This window comes from Mastigoproctus giganteus, chromosome 3 (genome assembly GCF_048544385.1).
Source record: "Mastigoproctus giganteus isolate SK-2022 chromosome 3, ASM4854438v1, whole genome shotgun sequence".
In the NCBI taxonomy this organism is placed as follows: domain Eukaryota; kingdom Metazoa; phylum Arthropoda; class Arachnida; order Uropygi; family Thelyphonidae; genus Mastigoproctus; species Mastigoproctus giganteus.
In genome coordinates this window covers 7,508,308-7,530,154 of record NC_143577.1, presented here as the reverse complement: position 1 = coordinate 7,530,154, position 21,847 = coordinate 7,508,308, and the positions used below count along the sequence as shown (strand labels likewise).

The following is a 21,847-nucleotide window of genomic DNA, read 5'->3' as shown; positions in this document are numbered from 1 at the left end:
CCGCAGGTCCTTTACATTTTCCACTACACTAAGTGTGGTACCACACAGTTGATATATTATTCTGGAATTACTGCTACCCATATACAGTGCCCTGCATTTGTCAATGTTAAACTTCAATTGCCACTTCTCAGCCCTCTGCCTAATTTTTCTATATCTTGTCAAAGTAGAATACTCCAATTAACTACCCTGCCACCATTTGTATCATCTGCAAACTTAGACATTAACCTGATATGCCTTCATCACTATCATTAAAAAATATTGAAAACAAGAAATGGTCAAGAACTGAACCCTGAGGAACTGAACTAATAACATCAGTTCAAGAGCAATGCCTACCCTATTGATAACTACTCTCTGTGTTCTCCTACTCTTCATCCCTTTATCCAAAACAGTAACTTGCATTTAATGCTATTCTTCTCCAATTTGTACAGTAATCTTTTATGTGGAACAGTATCAAAAGCTTTTCTGAAATCTAAGTATATAATGTCAAAATTATTCTTTGCATCCTGTACTGAATCATGATACCCAACCAAACAAGGCTACTCCTTAACACCATGCTGTGACTGCATTATAATTTCGTTCCTGTCTAGATGGTTCTACACCACTTCTTTAACCAGTGACTCCATAATTTTCCCTGGAACAGAAGTCAAATTAACACGTCTGCAATTACTCATCTCACCCTTTGATCCCCTGTGTGAATTAGAGATATATGTGTACATTAGCATTAGTACAGGCATAAAAAAAAAAAAAAAAAAACACATCCCATTTCACCCCTCTGTTCGTTCAAAATACCTGTTCAGCTGAGCTTTTAATTTATTTAGACTATCAACTTCCACAACAAGGGATGGAAGTCTATTCCACCAACCAACTACCCCCTGGCTAAAGGCAAATTTCTGCACGTCTATCCTACATCTGTCTTTCCTCAAATTGAATTTATGCCCTCTGAGGTGATTAGTCTGAGCAAGAGGAAGAATCTCATCAGCATTGAGCATGCTCAAACCATTCAAGCCTTTATACACCTCTATTGGATCACCTCGCCGGTGCCTAGTCTCCAGACACTATAATTTGCAAAACTTAAGCCTTTCTTTGTAAGAGCAACCCTTTGTTCCATTCACTAATCTTGTTGCCCTTCTCTGTACTTGTTCCAGCAGCTCTATATTCTTCTTGAAATGAGGCCTCCAGACCTGTATACAGTACTCAAGGTGTGGCCTGACCATTGCCTTATACAAGGGAATAATCACCTCCTTATCCCTGCTAGTAAAATTCCTGTATATCATTGACAAGACACTATGAGCTACTCTTGCAGCCCGTCTGCACTGTTAAGAAAACTTCATGCCTGCCTGCACAATTACCCCCAGGTCCATTTCATTCTCTACCACTGTCAATGTAGTACCACAGAGTTGATACATTGCTCTGGCATTACTGTTTCCCATATGTAGTACTTTACATTTGTCAATGTTAAACTTCATTTGCCTCCTCTCAGCCCATCTGCTCAACTTTTCCAGATCCTGTTGCAGCAGCATACTATCAGTAGTGTCCTTAATGACCCTGCCAGCCTTTGTATCGTCTGCAAACTTGGACATTAAGCTTGATATGCCATCATCAATATCATTTATAAATACAGAAAACAATAATGGACCCAACACTGAACCCTGAGGGACTCCACTAATAACATTAGTCCATGATGAGCAGTGGCCATTGATTACCACTCTCTGTCTTCTCCCCCTCAACCATCCCTTTATCCATAGCAGCAATTTGTCTCCAATGCCACACTGCTCCAATTTGTGCAGCAGTCTTCCATGTGCAACAGTAACAAAAGCCTTTCTAAGATCCAAATATACAATATCAAAGTTATTCCCTGAATCCAGTTCTTTTGTGACCGCATCACAGTACATCTCCAGACCATAGCAATCTCTCCTAAATTCAACAATGCTCTTATAATTACAACTTGCCACCATTGTTATATGATACAATGTTATATCCCGAACTAGATAGAGTTAGCTTAGTATAGTATATAATATAATATTGTCAATTAATCAGTAAAATCTATTAATTTTGTTAAACTCCATTGTCAATTAAATTGTACTTTTTAACTAAATACATATAACAACTTAGATTTTACAAACGTAACATAATTAATTAATACATAACTTGATATGAAAGTTATAGAAATGGAACTCGTAGATAATACTCGATACTGAAAAATATATATAGATATACAGTGTTATAACTGTGTTGAGATACAAGTTTAGGGTTATAATTTTATATTGAAATAGAAATTTTACTGAAATTCAATTGAAATCATGACTCAGACCAGAGCAGCAAAGCAAAAAGCTCAAGCTAATGGGAGTGCTGTGGCTCAGGAGAGAACTGAGGGAGGGGCGCAGTTGCCCTCTGAATCACAGCCTTTTAAAATGCCCTGGTTGCTAAATGTTTGCGGAGCAATCAGGTATGGGACATGATATTGCCAGGGGGGATGTCTTTGTGTGTGTGTGTGTGCGCGATGTAAGGAGTGTAAGGAAATCAGACGACAACTCAGTGTTGTTATGGGCCTATATGAGAGCTTGAAGGACAGAGTGGATGCCCTCAAAGGATCTAAACTGAGGGGCCCATCAAGCTCTCAGCTGCCCACATCAACATCAGAGCTTGTACTTGATCATCATGCAACACACCGGCAATCTCCAAAGCAGAATGCGCTGGTCCCACAGGAACTAGTAGTTGTTGGTGATTCTATTGTCAGGGAAATGGGGAACATGCTATGTAAAAAGAATAGGTGGAACAGAACCAGGGTATGTCTGTCAGGGGCAAAGATTGATGACGCTGTAGAGCAGATATCATCTTTCAAGGGCACAAAAGGTAATATTGTTGTACACGTTGGCACTAGTAGTAGTAGTATGCCCTGAGAGGGCATAAATTCAAATTGAGGAAAGACAGATGTAGGATAGATGTGCAGAAATTTGCCTTTAACCAGCAGGTAGTTGGTTGGTGGAATAGATTTCCATCCCATGTTGTGGAAGTTAATAGCCTAAATAAATTTAAGGCTCAGCTGGACAGGTATTTTTAATGAACGGAGTGGTGAAGTGGAAGTTTTTTTTTTTTTTTTTTGGCTGATGCTGCATAAGCTTGCTTTCTTGCATTATATGCCTCTACTAACACTAATGCTAATTTATCTTGGAAGCTACTAGGCTTTACACACCAACTAAGAAATATTGTTCAAGGTTTAGGCCTAAATGGATGTCAGATGAATTAATGAGACATATGGCAGAGAAGAAAAATGCATGGGATACATATAAATTAATGGGTGACATGGAAGCCTATGATAGATATAAGCTGGTCTGTCACCAAGTCACAAAAGAGATTAGGCAGGCAAAGACAGACTATGAGAAATCCTTGGCAAAGGATGCAAAGAAAAACAGAAAAGAGTTCTTTACCTATGTAAACTCTAGAAGGAAAGGGATGAATCAGATTGGTCCACTAGATATTGATGGTACAACTGTTGATGATCCTGCTCAGGTAGCTAACAAACGAAATGAGTATTTTGCATCTACATTCACACATGAGGAGTTATTCAGGAAGGGGAATGCCAGAGGTGAAGTAAATTCTGGCAGTGAGCTAGATAATTTTGTAATAATTGAGAGGAAAGTGGAGGAGATGAGGATAAACATAAAAAAGGCTCCCGGGGTGGATGGGATCTATCCAGTTATATTAAAGGATATTACAGCAAGTAAGCAAACCCTTAGCCATAATTATGAGAGCTTCTTTTTACTCAGGGGAGGTACCAATAGACTGGAGATGTGCAAATGTGACCCCAATTCACAAAGGAGGAACAAAGGCTGACACAAATAATTATAGACCTGTGAGTGTAACTTCTGTTCCAGGAAAATTAATCGAGGCACTGGTTAAGGAAGCACTGCAGGATCATCTAAACAAGACTTCAGTTATAGCTTGGACACAGCATGGTTTTGTTAAGGGAAAGTCATACCTGACCAATTTGATTGGATACTATGATGCAGTCACAAAAGAACTGGATGCAGGGAATAACTTTGATATTATATACTTCGATCTTAGAAAGGCTTTTGATACTGTTGCACATGGAAGACTGCTGCACAAATTGGAGCAGTGTGGCATTGGAGGCAAATTGCTGCTATGGATAAAAGGATGGTTGAGGGGGAGAAGACAGAGAGTGGTAATCAATGGACACTGCTCATCGTGGACTAATGTTATTAGTGGAGTCCCTCAGGTTTCAGTGTTGGGTCCATTGTTGTTTTCTGTATTTATAAATGATATTGATGATGGTATATCAAGCTTAATGTCCAAGTTTGCAGACAATACAAAAGTTGGCAGGGTTGTTAAGGACACTACTAACAGTATGCTGCAACAGGATCTGGAAAGTTTGAGCAGATGGGCTGAGAGGTGGCAAATGAAGTTTAACATTGACAAATGTAAAGTACTACATATGGGAAACAGTAACCCCGGAGCAACGCATCAACTCTGTGGTACTACACTGACAGTGGTAGGGAATGAAAAGGACCTGGGGGTAATTGTGCAGGCAGATATGAAGTTCTCTGACCAGTGCAGATGATCTGCAAGAGTAGCTCATGGTGTCTTGTCAATGATATACAGGAATTTTTCTAGCAAGGATAAGGAGGTGATTATTCCCTTATATAAGGCAATGGTCAGGCCACATCTTGAGTACTGTATACAGGTCTAGAGGCCTCATTTCAAGAAGGATGTAGAGCTGCTGGAACGAATACAGAGAAGGGCAACAAGATTAGTGAATTGAACAAAGGGTTGCTTTTACGAAGAAATACTTAAGTTTTGCAAATTACAGTGTGTGGAGACTAGGCACCGGCGAGGTGATCTGATAGAGGTGTATAAAGTCTTGAATGGTTTGAGCATACTCAATGCCAATGGGATTCTTCCTCTTGCTCAGAATAATCACCTGAGAGGGCTTGTTTGTTTGTTTGTTTTATGGCGCATTAGCATCTAAGGCTATAATGTGCCACCTGAGAGGGCATAAATTCAAATTGAGAAAAGACAGATGTAGGATAGATGTGCGGAAATTTGCCTTTAGCTAGCGTGTAGTTGGTTGGTGGAACAGACTTCCATCCCTTGTTGTGGAAGTTGATAGCCTAAATAAATTTAAGGCTTAGCTGGACAGGTATTTTGAATGAACGGAGGGGTGAAATGGGAGTGGGTTTTTTTTTTTTTTTTTTGGCTGATGCTGCATAAGCTTGCTTTCTTCCATCATATGCCTCTATTAATGCTAATGCTAATTTATGGTTAAAGGTCTGCTGACCTCTTTTGTTTCCTCCCTCAATTCAATTGGATTGATTCAATCTGCTCCTAGGTACCCTATTTATGTTTAGTTTAAACAATTTCTCTTCAGTATCTTCTTAGTTATCACAAAATCATTCACTTTTCCAGTAACTTGACCAAACTAAATTTGTCAGAATGTTGGGAAAAAAAGAATCATAGATATTTATAATCATTCTATGTCCCCATCAGTTAGTGGCAGATTTAACATAAGTAAAGGAGCAAATTCTAATAGTCTCAGAATTTAGAGTCCCAATATATATACAGTATAGGCTGCACATAAAGAACTGGTACCAAGACATTCAATTGAAATGTATTTTAAAGTTAATTAATTCATCAACAAACTACTTCTTCCATTATGTTTTTAGCAAACAGGCCCTGAAAATATAACTCATGATAAATGTTTCCAAGTATCTGATTAAATTTTTAATTAAATTGGATTAAATTAGTTTTCAAATTTTTACTGCAGACAGCAGTGACAGTGAATATATGGTGTTTTTTTTTATCAAATTGAGACTGAAATGGTGCTATTAGCAATCACTATTGCTAATTATAAGAGTAATTAAAAATATACTGTAGGAAAAATGCTGTTAAAAATTCCATATATCCACTTTGTGGATGAAGCAGAATAACTACATGCAACAGAAATTTAAATATTAAAACAAAGTAAAAAAAAAAAATTAATTATGTTTTGTGATATATACAATGAATATATAGGAATATATAAGAAAAAATATAATGAAATTATATAGAAAAATTTTATTACCTCCATGACCAATAAGACAGGTGTACACTACCCAGCCTAGACCAAGTGCCCATACTGTTCGAGCAAATACATTATAAAAAGCTGCTTCAGTAGTGTTCAGCTTCACATGATAAAGTCCATACACAACACTAAGACAGAAAAATGCAGCAAGTGACCAGCCAAGAATCTGTTGCCACTGAAAGTAAATATAATTACAATTAACATATAGAGTGCATGCATATGTGTGTATGTAGTGTAAAATTTTATTTACAGTAATTTTTATTTGTAAAATAATAAGAGAAGTTTACCTCAATATAATACGTAGAACACTTCTCCAGCAATTAAAACAGAAAAATCGAAAATCTTACATTAAAGTAAAAAATAATTAAAAATCAATTGAACACAATTAAAAATCAATCTAATGCAATTAAAAATTAAATAAATTAATTAAAAGAAATTTTATGAAAAAACTGCAAAATGATTTTCCTTCCTGAAGCTAACAATGCTTTTTGACGTATGTCATGATCACAGGAACGAAAATTACTAAATAGGGGTTATTCCTCTTCACACATGTGCATAAAAGCCCACGAATTGGAGATTAGAAAGGGCTGACGAACATTAACAGAATTCTCGTGTAATTTAATTTCGACAGTTTTTGCAATTAATAGTCTGGTATAATTGTAGTATTTTGGCCTTGTTAAATAAAAAAGTATGTTTTTCGTTAATGCCATGAAAGGCTAATTCTGATGCTGCTGAAGAAGAAGCACGAACTGAGGCCATATGTTGATCCCAGGGGCTCACATCTGGTGAGTATGGGCTTGGCACACCCAGGGTCCTGAGCTGGATATCATCATTCTTCTCTTTCTTGGTGATTCCTTTCTACTTCTGACTCTTGTTCTCTCTCTCTCAAACAGGGTAATTCAGAAATTTTTTTTTTTTTGGCTAGTGCAGCATAAGCCCCAGGCTTCCTTGCACCATATGGCTAATAATAATAATAAAAATAATAATAATAACATGAAAATTCAGAGGTAAACGCGTAGAACTTTGGTACGAAGAGTTGCAATCACCACGAGAAATATTGTATACCAGTTCATTTATTTGTGTTGCGAACAAGGATAGGACTGAGCAACTGAGAATGAAAAGGACCTGGGAGTAATTGTGCAGGCGGATATGAAGTTCTCTGAGCAGTGCAGACGGGCTGCAAGAGTAGCTCATGGTGTCTTATCAATGATATACAGGAATTTTTCTAGCAGGGATAAGGAGGTGGTTATTCCCTTGTATAAGGCAATGGTCAGGCCGCACCTCATTTCAAGAAGGATGTAGAGCTGCTGGAACGAGTACAGAGAAGGGCAACAAGGTTAGTGAACGGAACGAAGGGTTGCTCTTACAAAGAAAGGCTTAAGTTTTGCAAATTATAGTGTCTGGAGACTAGGCACCGGCGAGGTGATCTGACAGAAGTGTACAAAGCCTTGAATGGCTTGAGCATGCTCAATGCTGATGGGATACTGCCTCTTGCTCAGAATAATCACCTGAGAGGGCATAAATTCAAATTGAGGAGAGACCTATGTAGGATAGATGGCAGTAATTTGCCTTTAGCCAGCGGGTAGTTGGTTGGTGGAACAGACTTCCATCCCTTGTTGTGTAAGTTGATAGCCTAAATAAATTTAAGGCTCAGCTGGACAGGTATTTCAAACGAACGGAGGGGTGAAGTGGAAGATTTTTTCTTTCTTTTTTTTTTTTTTTTTGGCTGATGCTGCATAAGCTTGCTTTCTTGCATCATATGCCTCTACTAATGCTAATTCCTCGACCAACAGTAATACCAGACATTACAACCACCCTGTGTACTTGGTAGCAGTACCCGTCATGGAGTAGAATCCTCCAATCAGGGAGAATAAATGCAACAACAATAATAATAATAATAAATAATTAATTCCCATATCAGTACATTGTGATCACTGTCACCCAGTGGTTCCTTTATCTGCAAATTCTTAATGCAGGAATAATCACTGCTGATAATCAGATCAAGAGTATTACTCCCTCTGGTGCCTCTCAAAAAAATATCTGGCAAGGTTCCATTTATTTCAATAAATGGGAAGTAGCTATCATTACACATGGTTATGAAATGTACCTAACACTGAAAAACCCATGATGGATCATTTTCATTGTATAACTACCATGCAATAAACGTAATTATTATAACTGATTTTGTTCTTTTCTAAAATAGTACTTTATATGAGCAATGAACATTCATTGATTAGGAATGAGATTCCTAATTCTGAGTAGAGCAGTGTACAAAACACACTTTCTTCAGTTCATTTTGATCGATAAGTAATCTTGCAGATAAAAATTTCCAAATCACATGAATTTACACAATTTTCACATTTACACTGGTCAACAAAATCAAATTTTTTTTTTCATCAAAGATGGAAGCACACTTTTCTAAACCAATTTTGCATTCTAATTTCAAATACATTCTTAGCTTTTTCTATAACTTAGTTTTATCAACAAAATTGCTGATAGTAATAGTTCAAGTTAATTTAGATTAGTTCATTAAAAAACACCTCAGAATGATTACAATTACGTTTTTATCACTTTTACAGTCTAAACCCTTATATATATATAATTATAACCCTTAAATACACTTATACAGTACACACTACTGTAAAAACTGGTATGTAGATGATTTCCTTTTATACACTTTATCTGGATGCCACAATCATTTTGCATTGTGTATATATACTATTTTCCATTTAATGAATGTGTTGATGGAATTGTTTCCTTTACTCATCACATGCCAAGGTTTTTGAAAAGAAGTAAATGCAAATGCAAAAAAATGAAGTTTCAGCAATATACAACATCCCATTTCTTTATATGTATTGAGCAGTTTCTGTGCTCTAGTTTTGCATGTGGAAGACCTGTGGTTCCAAAATGTTTCTGCAGAGTCATTTTAAAGCCCACCATGCTTTTACTTATAATATATTGAGGCATTTTTCTAAGTTTTCATCCTGCAGATCCTATCTGATTTGAAGCCTCACAAAGATTATCTCTTTCACTTTTACAGCACTGATCTTTGGAAATTTCTCACTTAAATGAAATCCTCTCAAATTCATCTTACCCACTGTTTTCACAAAACTCTTCATTAAGGCAAGTTTATAATGTGGAAAGGAGAAGAAAAATCTTAATTTTATTTCTACAGATTTGGAACCATCATCCAAAGATCTATCTAGTCCACATATCTGTTTCCTGATGAAAGACACTTGGTGACTGTATTATCAGTGCAATGTTCTTATGTGTGAAGTTCACAATTCAGATCAAAAAATTAGTAAGGATAAATTTTATCTATTCCATTCTATTCTTGCATATAAAATCTCTTGTTCTGGAGGCTAGATAATTGGCTATTGAGCAACTTAATATTACTATGGCTAGCTGACTGTAAAATCGTACAACCCAAACTACATCGGTTTTTTTTTTTTTATCTACAGGGGCTAAAAAAAATATATTCATATGTGAGAGTGCATGCCTCCCATCTGCTAGAATTGTTCATAACAGATTATCAGACCATAATCTGATAAGAACTGTTTATTTCACAAAAGACAAGAACCATAACTGTCTTGAAAGTAGAAATCAACAAATCCAAGCAATAATACAGTCAGTGGTATCAGAAGTTTTTTCAACATTGTGTCAATAGCCGTAGCTAGGTGCTGTTGACATCATTAGCATTAGCATTAGTAGAGGCATTTGATGCAAGAAAGCAAGCTTATGCAGCATCAGCCAAAAAAAAAAATTAAAGTAAAAAAAATAAATAAAAAATAACCACTTCCACTTCACTCCTCTGTTCGTTCGAAATACCTGTCCAGCTGAGCCTTAAACTTATTTAGGCTATCAACTTCCACGACAAGGGATGGAAGTCTGTTCCACCTACCAACCACCCGCTGGCTAAAGGCAAATTTCCGCACATCTATCCTACATCTGTCTTTCCTCAATTTGAACTTATGCCCTCTCAGGTGATTATTCTGAGCAAGAGGAAGAATCCCATCAGCATTGAGCATGCTCAAACCATTCAAGGCTTTGTACACCTCTATCAGATCACCTCGCTGGTGCCTAGTCTCCAGACACTGTAATTCGCAAAACTTAAGCCTTTCTTCGTAAGAGCACCCCTTTGTTCCATTCACTAATCTTGTTGCTCTTCTCTGCACTCGTTCCAGCAGCTCTACATCCTTCTTGAAATGAGGCCTCCAGGCTTGTATACAGTACTCTAGGTGTGGCCTGACCATTGCCTTATACAAGGGAATAATCACCTCCTTATCCTTGCTAGAAAAATTCCTATATATCATTGACAATACACCATGAGCTACTCTTGCAGCCCGTCTGCACTGCTCAGAGAACTTCATATCTGCCTGCACAACCACCCCCAGGTCCCTTTCATTCTCAACCACTGTCAGTGTAGTACCACAGAGTTGATACGTTGCTCTGGGGTTGCTGTTCCCCATATGTAGTACTTTACATTTGTCAATGTTAAACTTCATTTGCCACCACTCAGCCCATCTGCTCAACCTTTCCAGATCCTGTTGCAGCAGCATAGTGTCAGTAGTGTCCTTGACAACCCTGCCAACCTTCGTATCGTCTGCAAACTTGGACATTAAGCTTGATATACCATCATCAATATCATTTATAAATACAGAGAACAATAAAGGACCCAATACTGAACCCTGAGGGACTCCACTAATAACATTAGTCCACGATGAGCAGTGTCCATTGATTACCACTCTCTGCCTTCTCCCCCTCAACCACCCCTTTATCCATAGCAGCAATTTGCCTCCAATGCCACACTGCTCCAATTTGTGCAGCAGTCTTCCATGTGCAACAGTATCAAAAGCCTTTCTAAGATCCAAGTATATAATATCAAAGTTATTCCCTGCATCCAGTTCTTTTGTGACTGCATCATAGTATCCAATCAAATTGGTCAGGCAAGACTTCCCCTTAACAAAACCATGCTGTGTCCAAGCTATAACTGAAGTCTTGTCTAGATGATCCTGCAGTGCTTCTTTAGCCAGTGCCTCCATTAATTTTCCGGGAACAGAAGTTAAACTCACAGGTCTATAATTATTTGTGTCAGCCTTTGATCCTCCCTTGTGAATTGGGGGTCACATTTGCACATCTCCAGTCCATGGGTACCTCCCCTGAGTCCAAGGAAGCTCTCATAATTATGGCTAAGGGTTTGCTTACTTCCATTGCTGCCTCCTTTAATATAACTGGATAGATCCCATAAACCCCAGGTGCCTTTCTTGTGTTTATCTTCAACAATTTCTCCTCCACTTTACTCTCAGTTATTACAAGATTCTCTAGCTTACTGCTAGAGTTGAATACACCTCTGGCATTCCCCAAACAAGAATTCAGCTGAGTAGTTACATGAAAACACACAAACAAAACAGCAAATACTGAGGTACTGAAATCCCCCCACATTTCACAAGAGTGATTACTATATTCTGTCAAAAACTGATGTACTGTTTATCTCACACATGAACATCATCCTCTTCTCTTCAAAGAAAAAACTATAGTGCATTACCAATAACTTTTACTCTCATGCAGTTTTTCACTGCTTGAAGAAACTGAATGAGACTGTTGTACCAATAAGATGGCACAATAGTCTATTATACTTCTAATGTAACAAGAATTCTTCAATGACAGATAATTTTAACAGGTTTATGGCTGCTTCAATCCCCAGACTTATCCCTGCCTGACTTCTTTCTGTGGTACTTTTTTGAAACAAAGTATTATCAAAAACAACTCACACATTACAACTGCAACAAACTGTGGTCTGTGCAATTCCATCATTCTATTTTTTTTATAATAAAAAAAAAATCTTGTAAATGTGTGTGTACCCAAAAAGTTGTGGTTCTTTTGAGCATTTTTGTGACTGTGACACAATATGCTATTATAAATTATCAAATGATGATAATATTTGATGATAATAATTGATAATTATGTAAATAATTATCAATTATGTAAATTATGACATAATATATTATATATATTTTGAGAATTCATAGCTAAATAAAAATATCACAAAAGACTATAAAAATTAATAAATTAATCTTTCACAGTGAAATCTAGTATGTTTTTATATGTATATACAAGGATACTTTAGTTTTTCTAAATGTTTTACTAAATGCTTTGAATTAATTTGTTATTTTTCTATGACAAATTTATGCAAATGATCATCATTATGTTATTGGTCATCATATTATATCACAGATGAAAATATACTTAAAATTAGTTTAAAATTTTATTAACAGATATACATACCCAACGAAGAAAATATTTTCGAGCACCTGTTTTGTACAGTGCATATCCTGCTAAAACTCCAATAAGATAAGGTGCTATTCGACAGTATGGCTTCACATATAATTTATTGAAAGTATTTAGCATACTGCAGAAAAAAAGCATATTTTTATTACATAAAAAAGTAATATATTTAACATTTTCTCAGAAATATTAATTTAAAATAAATTTTAAAAAAAAGTTAAATTAGCATCAAGTAAATTAATAACAAAATTCAGGCATATGAAAGCTATAAAAGATCATGGGTGGTAAGGAACTCAGCTGTGCCCACAGCTGAGTGTGTTGCTATTTGTTATTTGGTTTTTTTTAGGAGCATTAGCAACTAAGGCCATATTGCTCCAGGAATATGCGGTGGTCATTCCCTGACCTTTCCGCATCCTCCGTATTTGGTGGTGACGGGCTCGAACCCCAGTCTAATCAAGAAGAGTATGCTACGCACTGCTGCTCCTTCCCACCTGGCTACAGAGGCGCCCGAGTGTATTGCACTTGTGCTTCAAATAAAAAGCACTGATACTGAAGGAGAGGGATGCTACTATTTAAAATGTGTTTCATTACTCATATAGGTATATCACTAATTATTGGCTGTCATCATTGAGTAAGTGGAAAAAGCTTGATAGCTTAAAGACAGAAATGGCCTGCCCACAGATGAACTAGGTGAACAATTAAGAAATCAAATTCAATCAAAAATCAATTTAAAATTAAAATCAAAAGGATAACAAAAATATAAATAAAATAACAATAACATCATTACTTAAATTTCCCATACACATATGGAAGGCATATTAATTCATTTCTCTGCTTTTCTGAGAATTTAATAATATATTATCAAATTTTATATTCATTACAAAAATAAATATTTCAGTTAATTATTTTTTAGTTTAGGGTGCATGGTCATGATTGCTTACTTTGCAATTCTGATAAGAAATAACAACTGCTGAGAAAATATTTCCCAATTTACCACAAACCTCAGCCAAAAGGGCAAAAAAGATGATACTGTTGTACACATCGGCACTAATGACATTGAGATCTGACAACTTACTTAACAAATACAGTGCACTGTTGAGAAAAAGTCACGAGTTAGAGTTAAATTTGAAAGTGAATGTAATTTTACTCACAATAGGAGGGAGTACATGATGAGAGCCTTGTGAATCAATTTGACTCTAGAGAGCCTGTGCAAGGCTCATGGGGTAGAATTTTTTTCAGAGTGATCTGGGCTTGTTAATAGAGACTAAGAAAGAAAGAAAGAAAGAGAGAAAGAAGAGAAACTGCATATACAGGGATAGTTTACGCTTAAATAGAAAGGGTGCAAGAACATTTCCTAACGCTATCAAGGAAGTGTTAAGTGGGTTGGAAAACTGCAAGCTTGGGGATGTGGGTACAAAGACTAATAGAATAACAACAGCTGCAGGCTGAAGTGAAATTGATTCTTGCACTGATTCTACTGGAACATGCAGCAGCCTGGAAAGCAAAGTACTGGCGATTTTAAGGCTTACTGTGGGTCATCGTGGAACAAGAAAACACATGGACTGTATTAGATAACCAAGAGTAAGAAGTGCATGTACACCATTGCTAGGACCATAGTAAATAAATTTGAAGAATTTGAAGTGTTGGTCAAGTCATCAAATGTAGACATTGTGGGGATATCAGAGATGAAATATCACTCAGATATAAGGAATGCAGAATTGGAATATGGGAAGTACAATGTGTAAAAAAGAGCAGACAAAATAGGAGAGGATGGGGTTATTCTCTTAGTTAACAAGTTTAATCATAAAACATAAATCTAAGGAAGTGCATCCAGTTGACATGGGTGGCCATTGTAATGTTGAGTCAATTGTAATGTTGTCAAGGACACTACTGACACTATGCTGCTGCAACAGGATCTGGAAAGGTTGAGCAGATGGGCTGAGAGGTGGCAAATGAAGTTTAACATTGACAAATGTAAAGTACTACACATGGGAAACAGCAACCCCAGAGCAACGTATCAACTCTGTGGTACAACACTGACAGTGGTAGAGAATGAAAGGGACTTGGGGGTGGTTGTGCCGGCAGATATGAAATTCTCTGAGCAGTGCAGACGGGCTGCAAGAGTAGCTCATGGAGTATTGTCAATGATATACAGGAATTTTTCCAGCAGGGATAAGGAGGTGATTATTCCATTGTATAAGGCGATGGTCAGGCCACACCTAGAGTACTGTATACAGGTCTGGAGGCCTCATTTCAAGAAGGATGTAGAGCTGCTGGAACGAGTACAGAGAAGGGCAACAAGATTAGTGAATGGAACAAAGGGGTGCTCTTACGAAGAAAGGCTTAAGTTTTGCAAATTACAGTGTCTGGAGACTAGGCACCAGCGAGGTGATCTGATAGAGGTGTATAAAGACTTGAATGGTTTAAGCATGCTCAATGCTGATGGGATTCTTCCTCTAGCTCAGAAAAATCACCTGAGAGGGCATAAATTCAAATTGAGGAAAGATGGATGTAGGATAGACGTGCGGAAATTTGCCTTTAGCCAGCGGGTGGTTGGTTGGTGGAACAGACTTCCATCCCTTGTGGTGGAGGTTGATAGCCTAAATAAGTTTAAGGCTCAGCTGGACAGGTATTTTGAACGAACAGAGGGGTGAAGTGGAAGTGGCTTTTTTTTTTTTTTTTTTTTGGCTGATGCTGCATAAGCTTGCTTTCTTGCATCAAATGCCTCTACTAATGCTAATGCTAATGCTAATGCTAATTTGGTGTGATATAAGCATGAGAAAACAAAAATCAGAGTAGGAGTGTGTTATAGACCTAACAACTGTTATGATTACAACGAACAACTGTACAGAGAAAAGGTGGGACCAGTAAACTAGAATGTCTTACAATGGGCAATTTTAACTTTTCAGATATTGAGTGGAACTTGGGGGTTGGTCACACATACACACACACACACTAGTAAGACTGCTGTGGATTTATTGGAGGGCCATTTTCAACAGCAGCATGTTAGAGAGGCAACAAGAAAAAATAATACTTATGACCAGGGAAGTTAGAAAACCCTTAACCATAATTATGAGGGCCTCCTTAGATTTAGGAGAGGGACCCATGGATTAGAAATGTACAAATCTATCCCCAATTCATAAAGGGGGTTCAGAGGTCATGCAAATAATTACAGACCTGTAGTTTAACTTCTGTTCCAGAGAAAATAATGGAGACACCGGTTAAAGAAGTGATACAGGATCACCTAGACAAGACTGCAGTAATAGTTCAGAAACAGCATGAGTTTCTTAAGGGGAAGTCTTGGCTGACCAATTTGATTGGATACTACAATATGGTCACAAAGGAACTGGGTGCAAAAAATAATTTTGATATTATATACTTGGATTTCAAGAAAGCTTTTGATACTGTTGCACAATGGAAGATTGCTGTACAAATTGAGGCAGTATGGCATTGAGAGAAAGTTTCTGCAATGGATAAAGGGAGGTTGAGTGGGAGATGGCAGAATGTAGTAATAAATGGACACTGCTCTATGTGGACTAATGTTATTAGTGGAGTCCCCCAAGGCCCATTATTATTTTGTGTATTTATCAATGATATTGATGAAGGTATATGAGCCTTAATGTCCAAGTTTGCAGATGATGCAAAGGTTGGCAGGGTTGTTAATTACAGTAAAGACTATGCTACTGCAACAGGATCTAGAAAAGTTAGGCAGATGGGCTGAGAAGCGGCAAGTGAAGTTAAACATTGACAAATGCAAAGTGCTGCATATAGGTAGTACTTTGCATTTGACCCAAGAGAAACATACCACCTGTGTGGTATTACACTCAGGAAGGTGGAGAATGAAAAAGACCTGGAGGTAATTGTGCAGTCAGATATGAAGCTCTCTGAGCAATGCAGACAGACTGCCAGAGCAGTTCATGGAGTTTTATCAATGATATATAGGAATTTTGCTAGCAGAGACAAGGAGGTGATTATCCCTTTGTATAAGACAATGGTCAGGCCACACCTTGAGTACTGCATACAGGTCTGGAGGCCTCATTTTAGGAAGGATGTAGAGTTGTTAGAATGAGTATAGAGAGTGGAACAAGATTGGTGAGAGGAACAAAGGGGTTCGCTTACAAAGAAAGGCTTAAGTTCTGCAAGTTGCAGCATCTGGAAACTAGGCACCTGCGAGGTGATCTGATTGAGGTGTATAAGGTCTTGAATGGATTGAGCAGGCTCAATACTGATGGGATATTTCTGCTTGCTCAGACTAAGAACTTGAGGGGAATAGATTCAAATTGAGGATAGTCAGTTGTAGAATACATGTGCCGTAGTTTGCCTTTAGCCAGCGGATAGTTGATTGCTGAGACAGACTTACATTGATTGTTGTGGAAGTTGATAGCTTAAATAATTTTAAGACTGAATTAGACAGACATTTAGAGTGACAGGATGAGCAAAACGAGAAGGTTTTTTTTTTTGGGGGGGGTTTTTTTTTTTTTTTTTGGCTGATGCTGTATAAGCTTGCTTTCTTGCATCATATGCCTCAAATAATGCTAATGCCAATGCTAATGACATGATTATCAGCAGCAATTCTTCATGCATTAAGAATATACAGATAGAACAACCACTAGGAGGTAACAATTGTGGTGTATTGATGTGGGATTTACTTAAAGATGTAACTACCATTAAAGATAAAGAGAAGGATTTTTCTTTCATAAAAGAGATTACCATGGTGTCAGGCAGCTTTTAAATTCTTTAAGTGGGACCAACTAATTATGTTACCAACACTAATTCTAAATGGGAAGCATTTTGGGAAATAATCATAGATGTTACTAGATTTTCATATCAACTAAGAAATACTGTTCAAGGATTAGACCTAAATGGATGTCAGATGAATTATTGAGACATGTGGTAGCGAAAAAGTAATGCATGCGATGCATATGAATTATCAGGTGATACAGAAGCCTGTTGTAACTAAAAAACTAGTCTACAATCAAATCACAAAGGAGATTAGGCCAGCCAAGGCAGATTATGAGAAACCTTTGGCAAACGATGTAAAGAAAAACAGCAAAGACTTCTTTAGTCATGTAAACACTAGAAGGAAAGTTATGAATCACACTTTGATCTACTTGTTATAAATGGCTGAACTGTCATTTGACAATCCTGCTGAAGTTGCCGACAAACTGAATAGGTATTATGCATCTGCATTCACACATGAGGAATTCTTTAGAAAGTGGATGCCAGAAGCTTATCACGCTCTAACAAGGATATAAATGATTTTGTAATAAGTGAGAGCAAAGTGGAAGAGAAATTGTTGCAGTTAAATATTACAAAGCACCTGGGGTGGATGTGATCTCTCTAATTATATTAAGGGAGGCAGCAAACCTTAGCCGTAATTATGACAGAATCTCTGGATTCAGGGAATCAAAAGATTCCCTGAATCCAGAGATTTTTGGGACCGTGTCAAGCAACTCTTGACATGGTCCCAAAAAAAGAGGTTTTTATATTCATGAGCGATTTCAGTGCAAAAGTAGGCAAGACAGTTTCTTCTAGTCCGGAATGTGGTAGGTTTGGTCTTGGCATTAGAAAAGAACAGACAGAAAGTTAAATTGAATTTTTTCATCTGAACAGTCTTGTCATATGTAACACCTGCACCTGCTTTTAGCAACACCCGAGAAGACTCTATACATGGAAATCTCCTGATCATAAAACAAGGAATCAGACTGATTACATCCTTATTCAGCAAAGGTGGCATTCGAGTGTAATCACAGGAAAGACACTTCCTGGAGCAGATTGTGGCAGTGATCAACAGCTACTCCACATCATTCTCAAGCTGAAGCTGAAAAAAATCATCAATATGTTTTCCCTAGATAATTGGATGTAAAAAATATTTCAAATGATTATATACTTGAAACAGGCAATCATTTTCAAGCTCTATTAGGATTGGTTGATGATTGTGTGCTGTCTGAAGAAATGTGGGAAAATACAAAAAGCATTATTAAGGATTCAGCAAACAGATACATTAGAGAGAGGTCGAAGCTCAGGAAGCCATTTTTAAACTTATTGAGCAGAGAATTGAGAAAGCCCAGGGTGTATGTGGAAACGAAGAGTATCAGGAACTGAGGAAAGTCATCAAATGATGTCTAAGACAGGACAAACAGGATTATATCAATCGAAAGTGTAAAGAGATTGAATACAACAACAAATGAAACAACACTAAGATGTATGATGTTATTAAATCTTTAAGACAAAAGTTCCATCCAAAACTTAATGTAATTATGGACTCCAATTAAGGAGAATGCAAATAAAGGAAGGTGGAAGGAGTTCTGTGAACAGTTCTTCAGAGCACCTGCTGACACTAATGATCTGCCACCACATTTTCAAGAGTATGATCATGAACCAGTTCCATTAAAGGAAAAAGTGAAAAAAGCCATTGGAGAACTGACGTGTGGCAAGTCCACACATCAGTTGAATGCTAATTCAGTACTAATAAAATAAAGCAATTATTTTATTTTTTCATTTCTGTAAGTTTCCGTAATTTGATGTGTAGTTTTTAAAATTATAAAGGCATAAATTTTAAAGGCAGAAAATGATTAAGTTTATTGAAACAATTTGAAAAGAAAACTTTACAGAAAACATTCTAGTAACCCAACCATTTAGAGGCCAATTTTAATGATATATTAAAATGTTTGTGGATATCATTTTCAAGTCTAGAGTACAGAGTTGAACAACCTGCTATTAGCACACATGATATTGCAGAACTATGATACCACAAGGATGCTGATAATGGGTATCCAGTTCTGTTACAACACCTGAATTAGTATTAATATCAGCCATACTACACAAAGAAGCCATAGACTTTTTCTGCACCTGCAAAAAACTGTGTTCTTGTCATGATGAATCTGCATTACTTTTTTAACCACTGAGTTCATTACTGTCCCACAGAAATCAAACTTCCAGATCTGTAAGCTTTACATCTGTGCAGCATTAGCATTAGCATTAGTAGAGGCATATGATGCAAGAAAGCAAGCTTATGCAGCATCAGCCAGAAAAAAAAAAAAAAAAAAACTTCCACTTCACCCCTCAGTTCGTTTGAAATACCTGTCCAGCTGAGCCTTAAATTTATTTAGGCCATCAACTTCCACAACAAGGGATGGAAGTCTGTTCCACCAACCAACTACCCGCTGGCTAAAGGCAAATTTCCGGACATCTGTCTTTCCTCAATTTGAATTTATGCCCTCTCAGGTGATTATTCTGAACAAGAGGAAGAATCCCATCAGCATTGAGCATGCTCAACCCATTCAAGGCATTATACACCTCTATCAGATCACCTCACCGGTGCCTAGTCTCCAGACACTGTAATTTGCAACACTTAAGCCTTTCTTCATAAGAGCAACCCTTTGTTCCATTCACTAACCTTGTTTCCCTTCTCTGTACTCATTCCAGCAGCTCTACATCCTTCTTGAAATGAGGCCTCCAGACCTGTATACAGTACTCAAGGTGTGGCCTGACCATTGCCTTATACAAGGGAATAATCACCTCCTTATCCCTGCTACAAAAATTCCTGTATATCATTGATAAGACACCATGAGCTACTCTTGCAGCCCGTCTGCACTGCTCAGAAAACTTCATATCTGCCTGCACAATTACCCCCAGGTCCTTTTCATTCTCTACCACTGTCAGTGTAGTACCACAGAGTTGATACGTTGCCTTGGGGTTGCTGTTTCCCATATGTAGTACTTTACATTTGTCAATGTTAAACTTCATTTGCCACCTCTCAGCCCATCTGCTCAACCTTTCCAGATCCTGTTGCAGCAGCATAGCATCAGTAGTGTCCTTAAGAACCCTGCCAACCTTTGTATCATCTGCAAACTTGGACATTAAGCTTGATATACCATCATCAATATTATTTATAAATACAGAAAACAATAATGGACACAACACTGAACCCTGAGGGACATCCACGATGAGCAGTGTCCATTGATTACCACTCTCTGTCTTCTCCCCCTCAACCACCCCTTTATCCATAGCAGCAATTTGCCTCCAATGCCACACTGCTCCAATTTGTGCAGCAGTCTTCCATATGCTGTTGTTATTTGGTTTTTCGGAGCATTATCAACTAAGGCCATATTGCTCCAGGATATGCGGTGGTAATTCCCTGACATTTCCGCATCCTCTGTATTTGGTGGTGACGGGCTTGAACCCCGGTCTAATCAAGAAGCGTGTGCTACGCACTGCTGCTCCTTTCCACCTGGCTACGGAGACACCCTTCCATGTGCAACAGTATCAAAAGCCTTTCTAAGGTCCAAGTATATAATATCAAAGTTATTCCCTGCATCCAGTTCTTTTGTGATCATATCATAGTATCCAATCACATTGGTCAGGCAAGACTTCCTCTTAACAAAACCATGCTGTGTCCGAGCTATAACTGAAGTCTTGTCTAGATGATCCTGCAGTGCTTCTTTAACCAGTGCCTCCATTAATTTTCCTGGAACTGAAGTTAAACTCACAGGTCTATAATTACTTGTGTGAGTCTTTGATCCTCCTTTGTGAATTGGGGTCACATTTGCACATCTCCAGTCTATGGGTAACTCCTCTGAGTCCAAAGAAGCTCTAATAATTATGGCTAAGGGTTTGCTTACTTCCTTTGCTGCCTCCTTTAATATAACTGGATAGATCCCATTCACCCCAGGTGCCTTTCTTGTGTTTATCTACAACAATTTCTCCTCCACTTTACTCTCAGTTATTACAAGATTATCTACCTTACTGCCAGAGTTGAATACACCTCTGGCATTCTCCTCGCTGAATAACTCCTCATGTGTGAATGTCGATGCAAAATATTCATTTAGTTTGTTTGTTTGCTACCTGAGCAGGGTCATCAACAGTTGAACCATCGATATCAAGTGGACCAATCTGATTCATCCCCTTCTGTCTAGAGTTTACATAAGTAAAGAACTCTTTGCTGTTTTTCTTTGCATCCCTTGCCACAGATTTCTCGTAATCTGCCTTCGCCTGCCTAACCTCATTTGTAACTTGGTTACAGATCAACTTATATCTATCATAGGCTTCTGTGTCACGTGTTAATTTATATGTATCCCAAGCATTTTTCTTCTCTGCCATATGTCTCATTAGTTCATCTGACATCCATTTAGGCCTAAACCTTGAACAATATTTCTTAATTGGTATGTAAAGCCTAGTAGCTTCCAAGATAAGTTCTTTGAATGCTTGCAAGAATGCAAGAGCATCAAACCATTAGGAATATTATTTTGATCAATAGTAGTTTCTGCGAAAATCCTCAGTAAGGTGTTTCCAATCCATAATAATGGAGGGAACTATAGACTGATAAATTTGATTTCTGTAAGGCGCAAGTCTCATGGTCTGCAGATAATGACATAATACAGTAACATCTCAATAAGGACAGAATCCTAAAGGAATAAGAATGGACAATTAAGGGGAACATCATGAAGTTGTGGTTAATTAACTTGGTAGTTATGATCATAA

At 37.5% G+C, this 21,847-nt stretch overlaps 1 protein-coding gene across 1 annotated transcript in view; it reads right to left on the bottom strand.

Moving 5' to 3' along the window:
* LOC150087636 (nose resistant to fluoxetine protein 6-like) overlaps positions 1–21,847 on the bottom strand; it is a 65,557-nt gene that overhangs the window by 4,426 nt on the left and 39,284 nt on the right. The window contains exons 5-6 of the mRNA XM_090369841.1: positions 12,365–12,488; positions 6,080–6,254 (exon numbers count right to left, since the gene is read on the bottom strand). Coding sequence (XP_090225967.1) covers positions 6,080–6,254; positions 12,365–12,488 — 299 coding nt within the window. The remainder of the gene's footprint in view (positions 1–6,079; positions 6,255–12,364; positions 12,489–21,847) is intronic.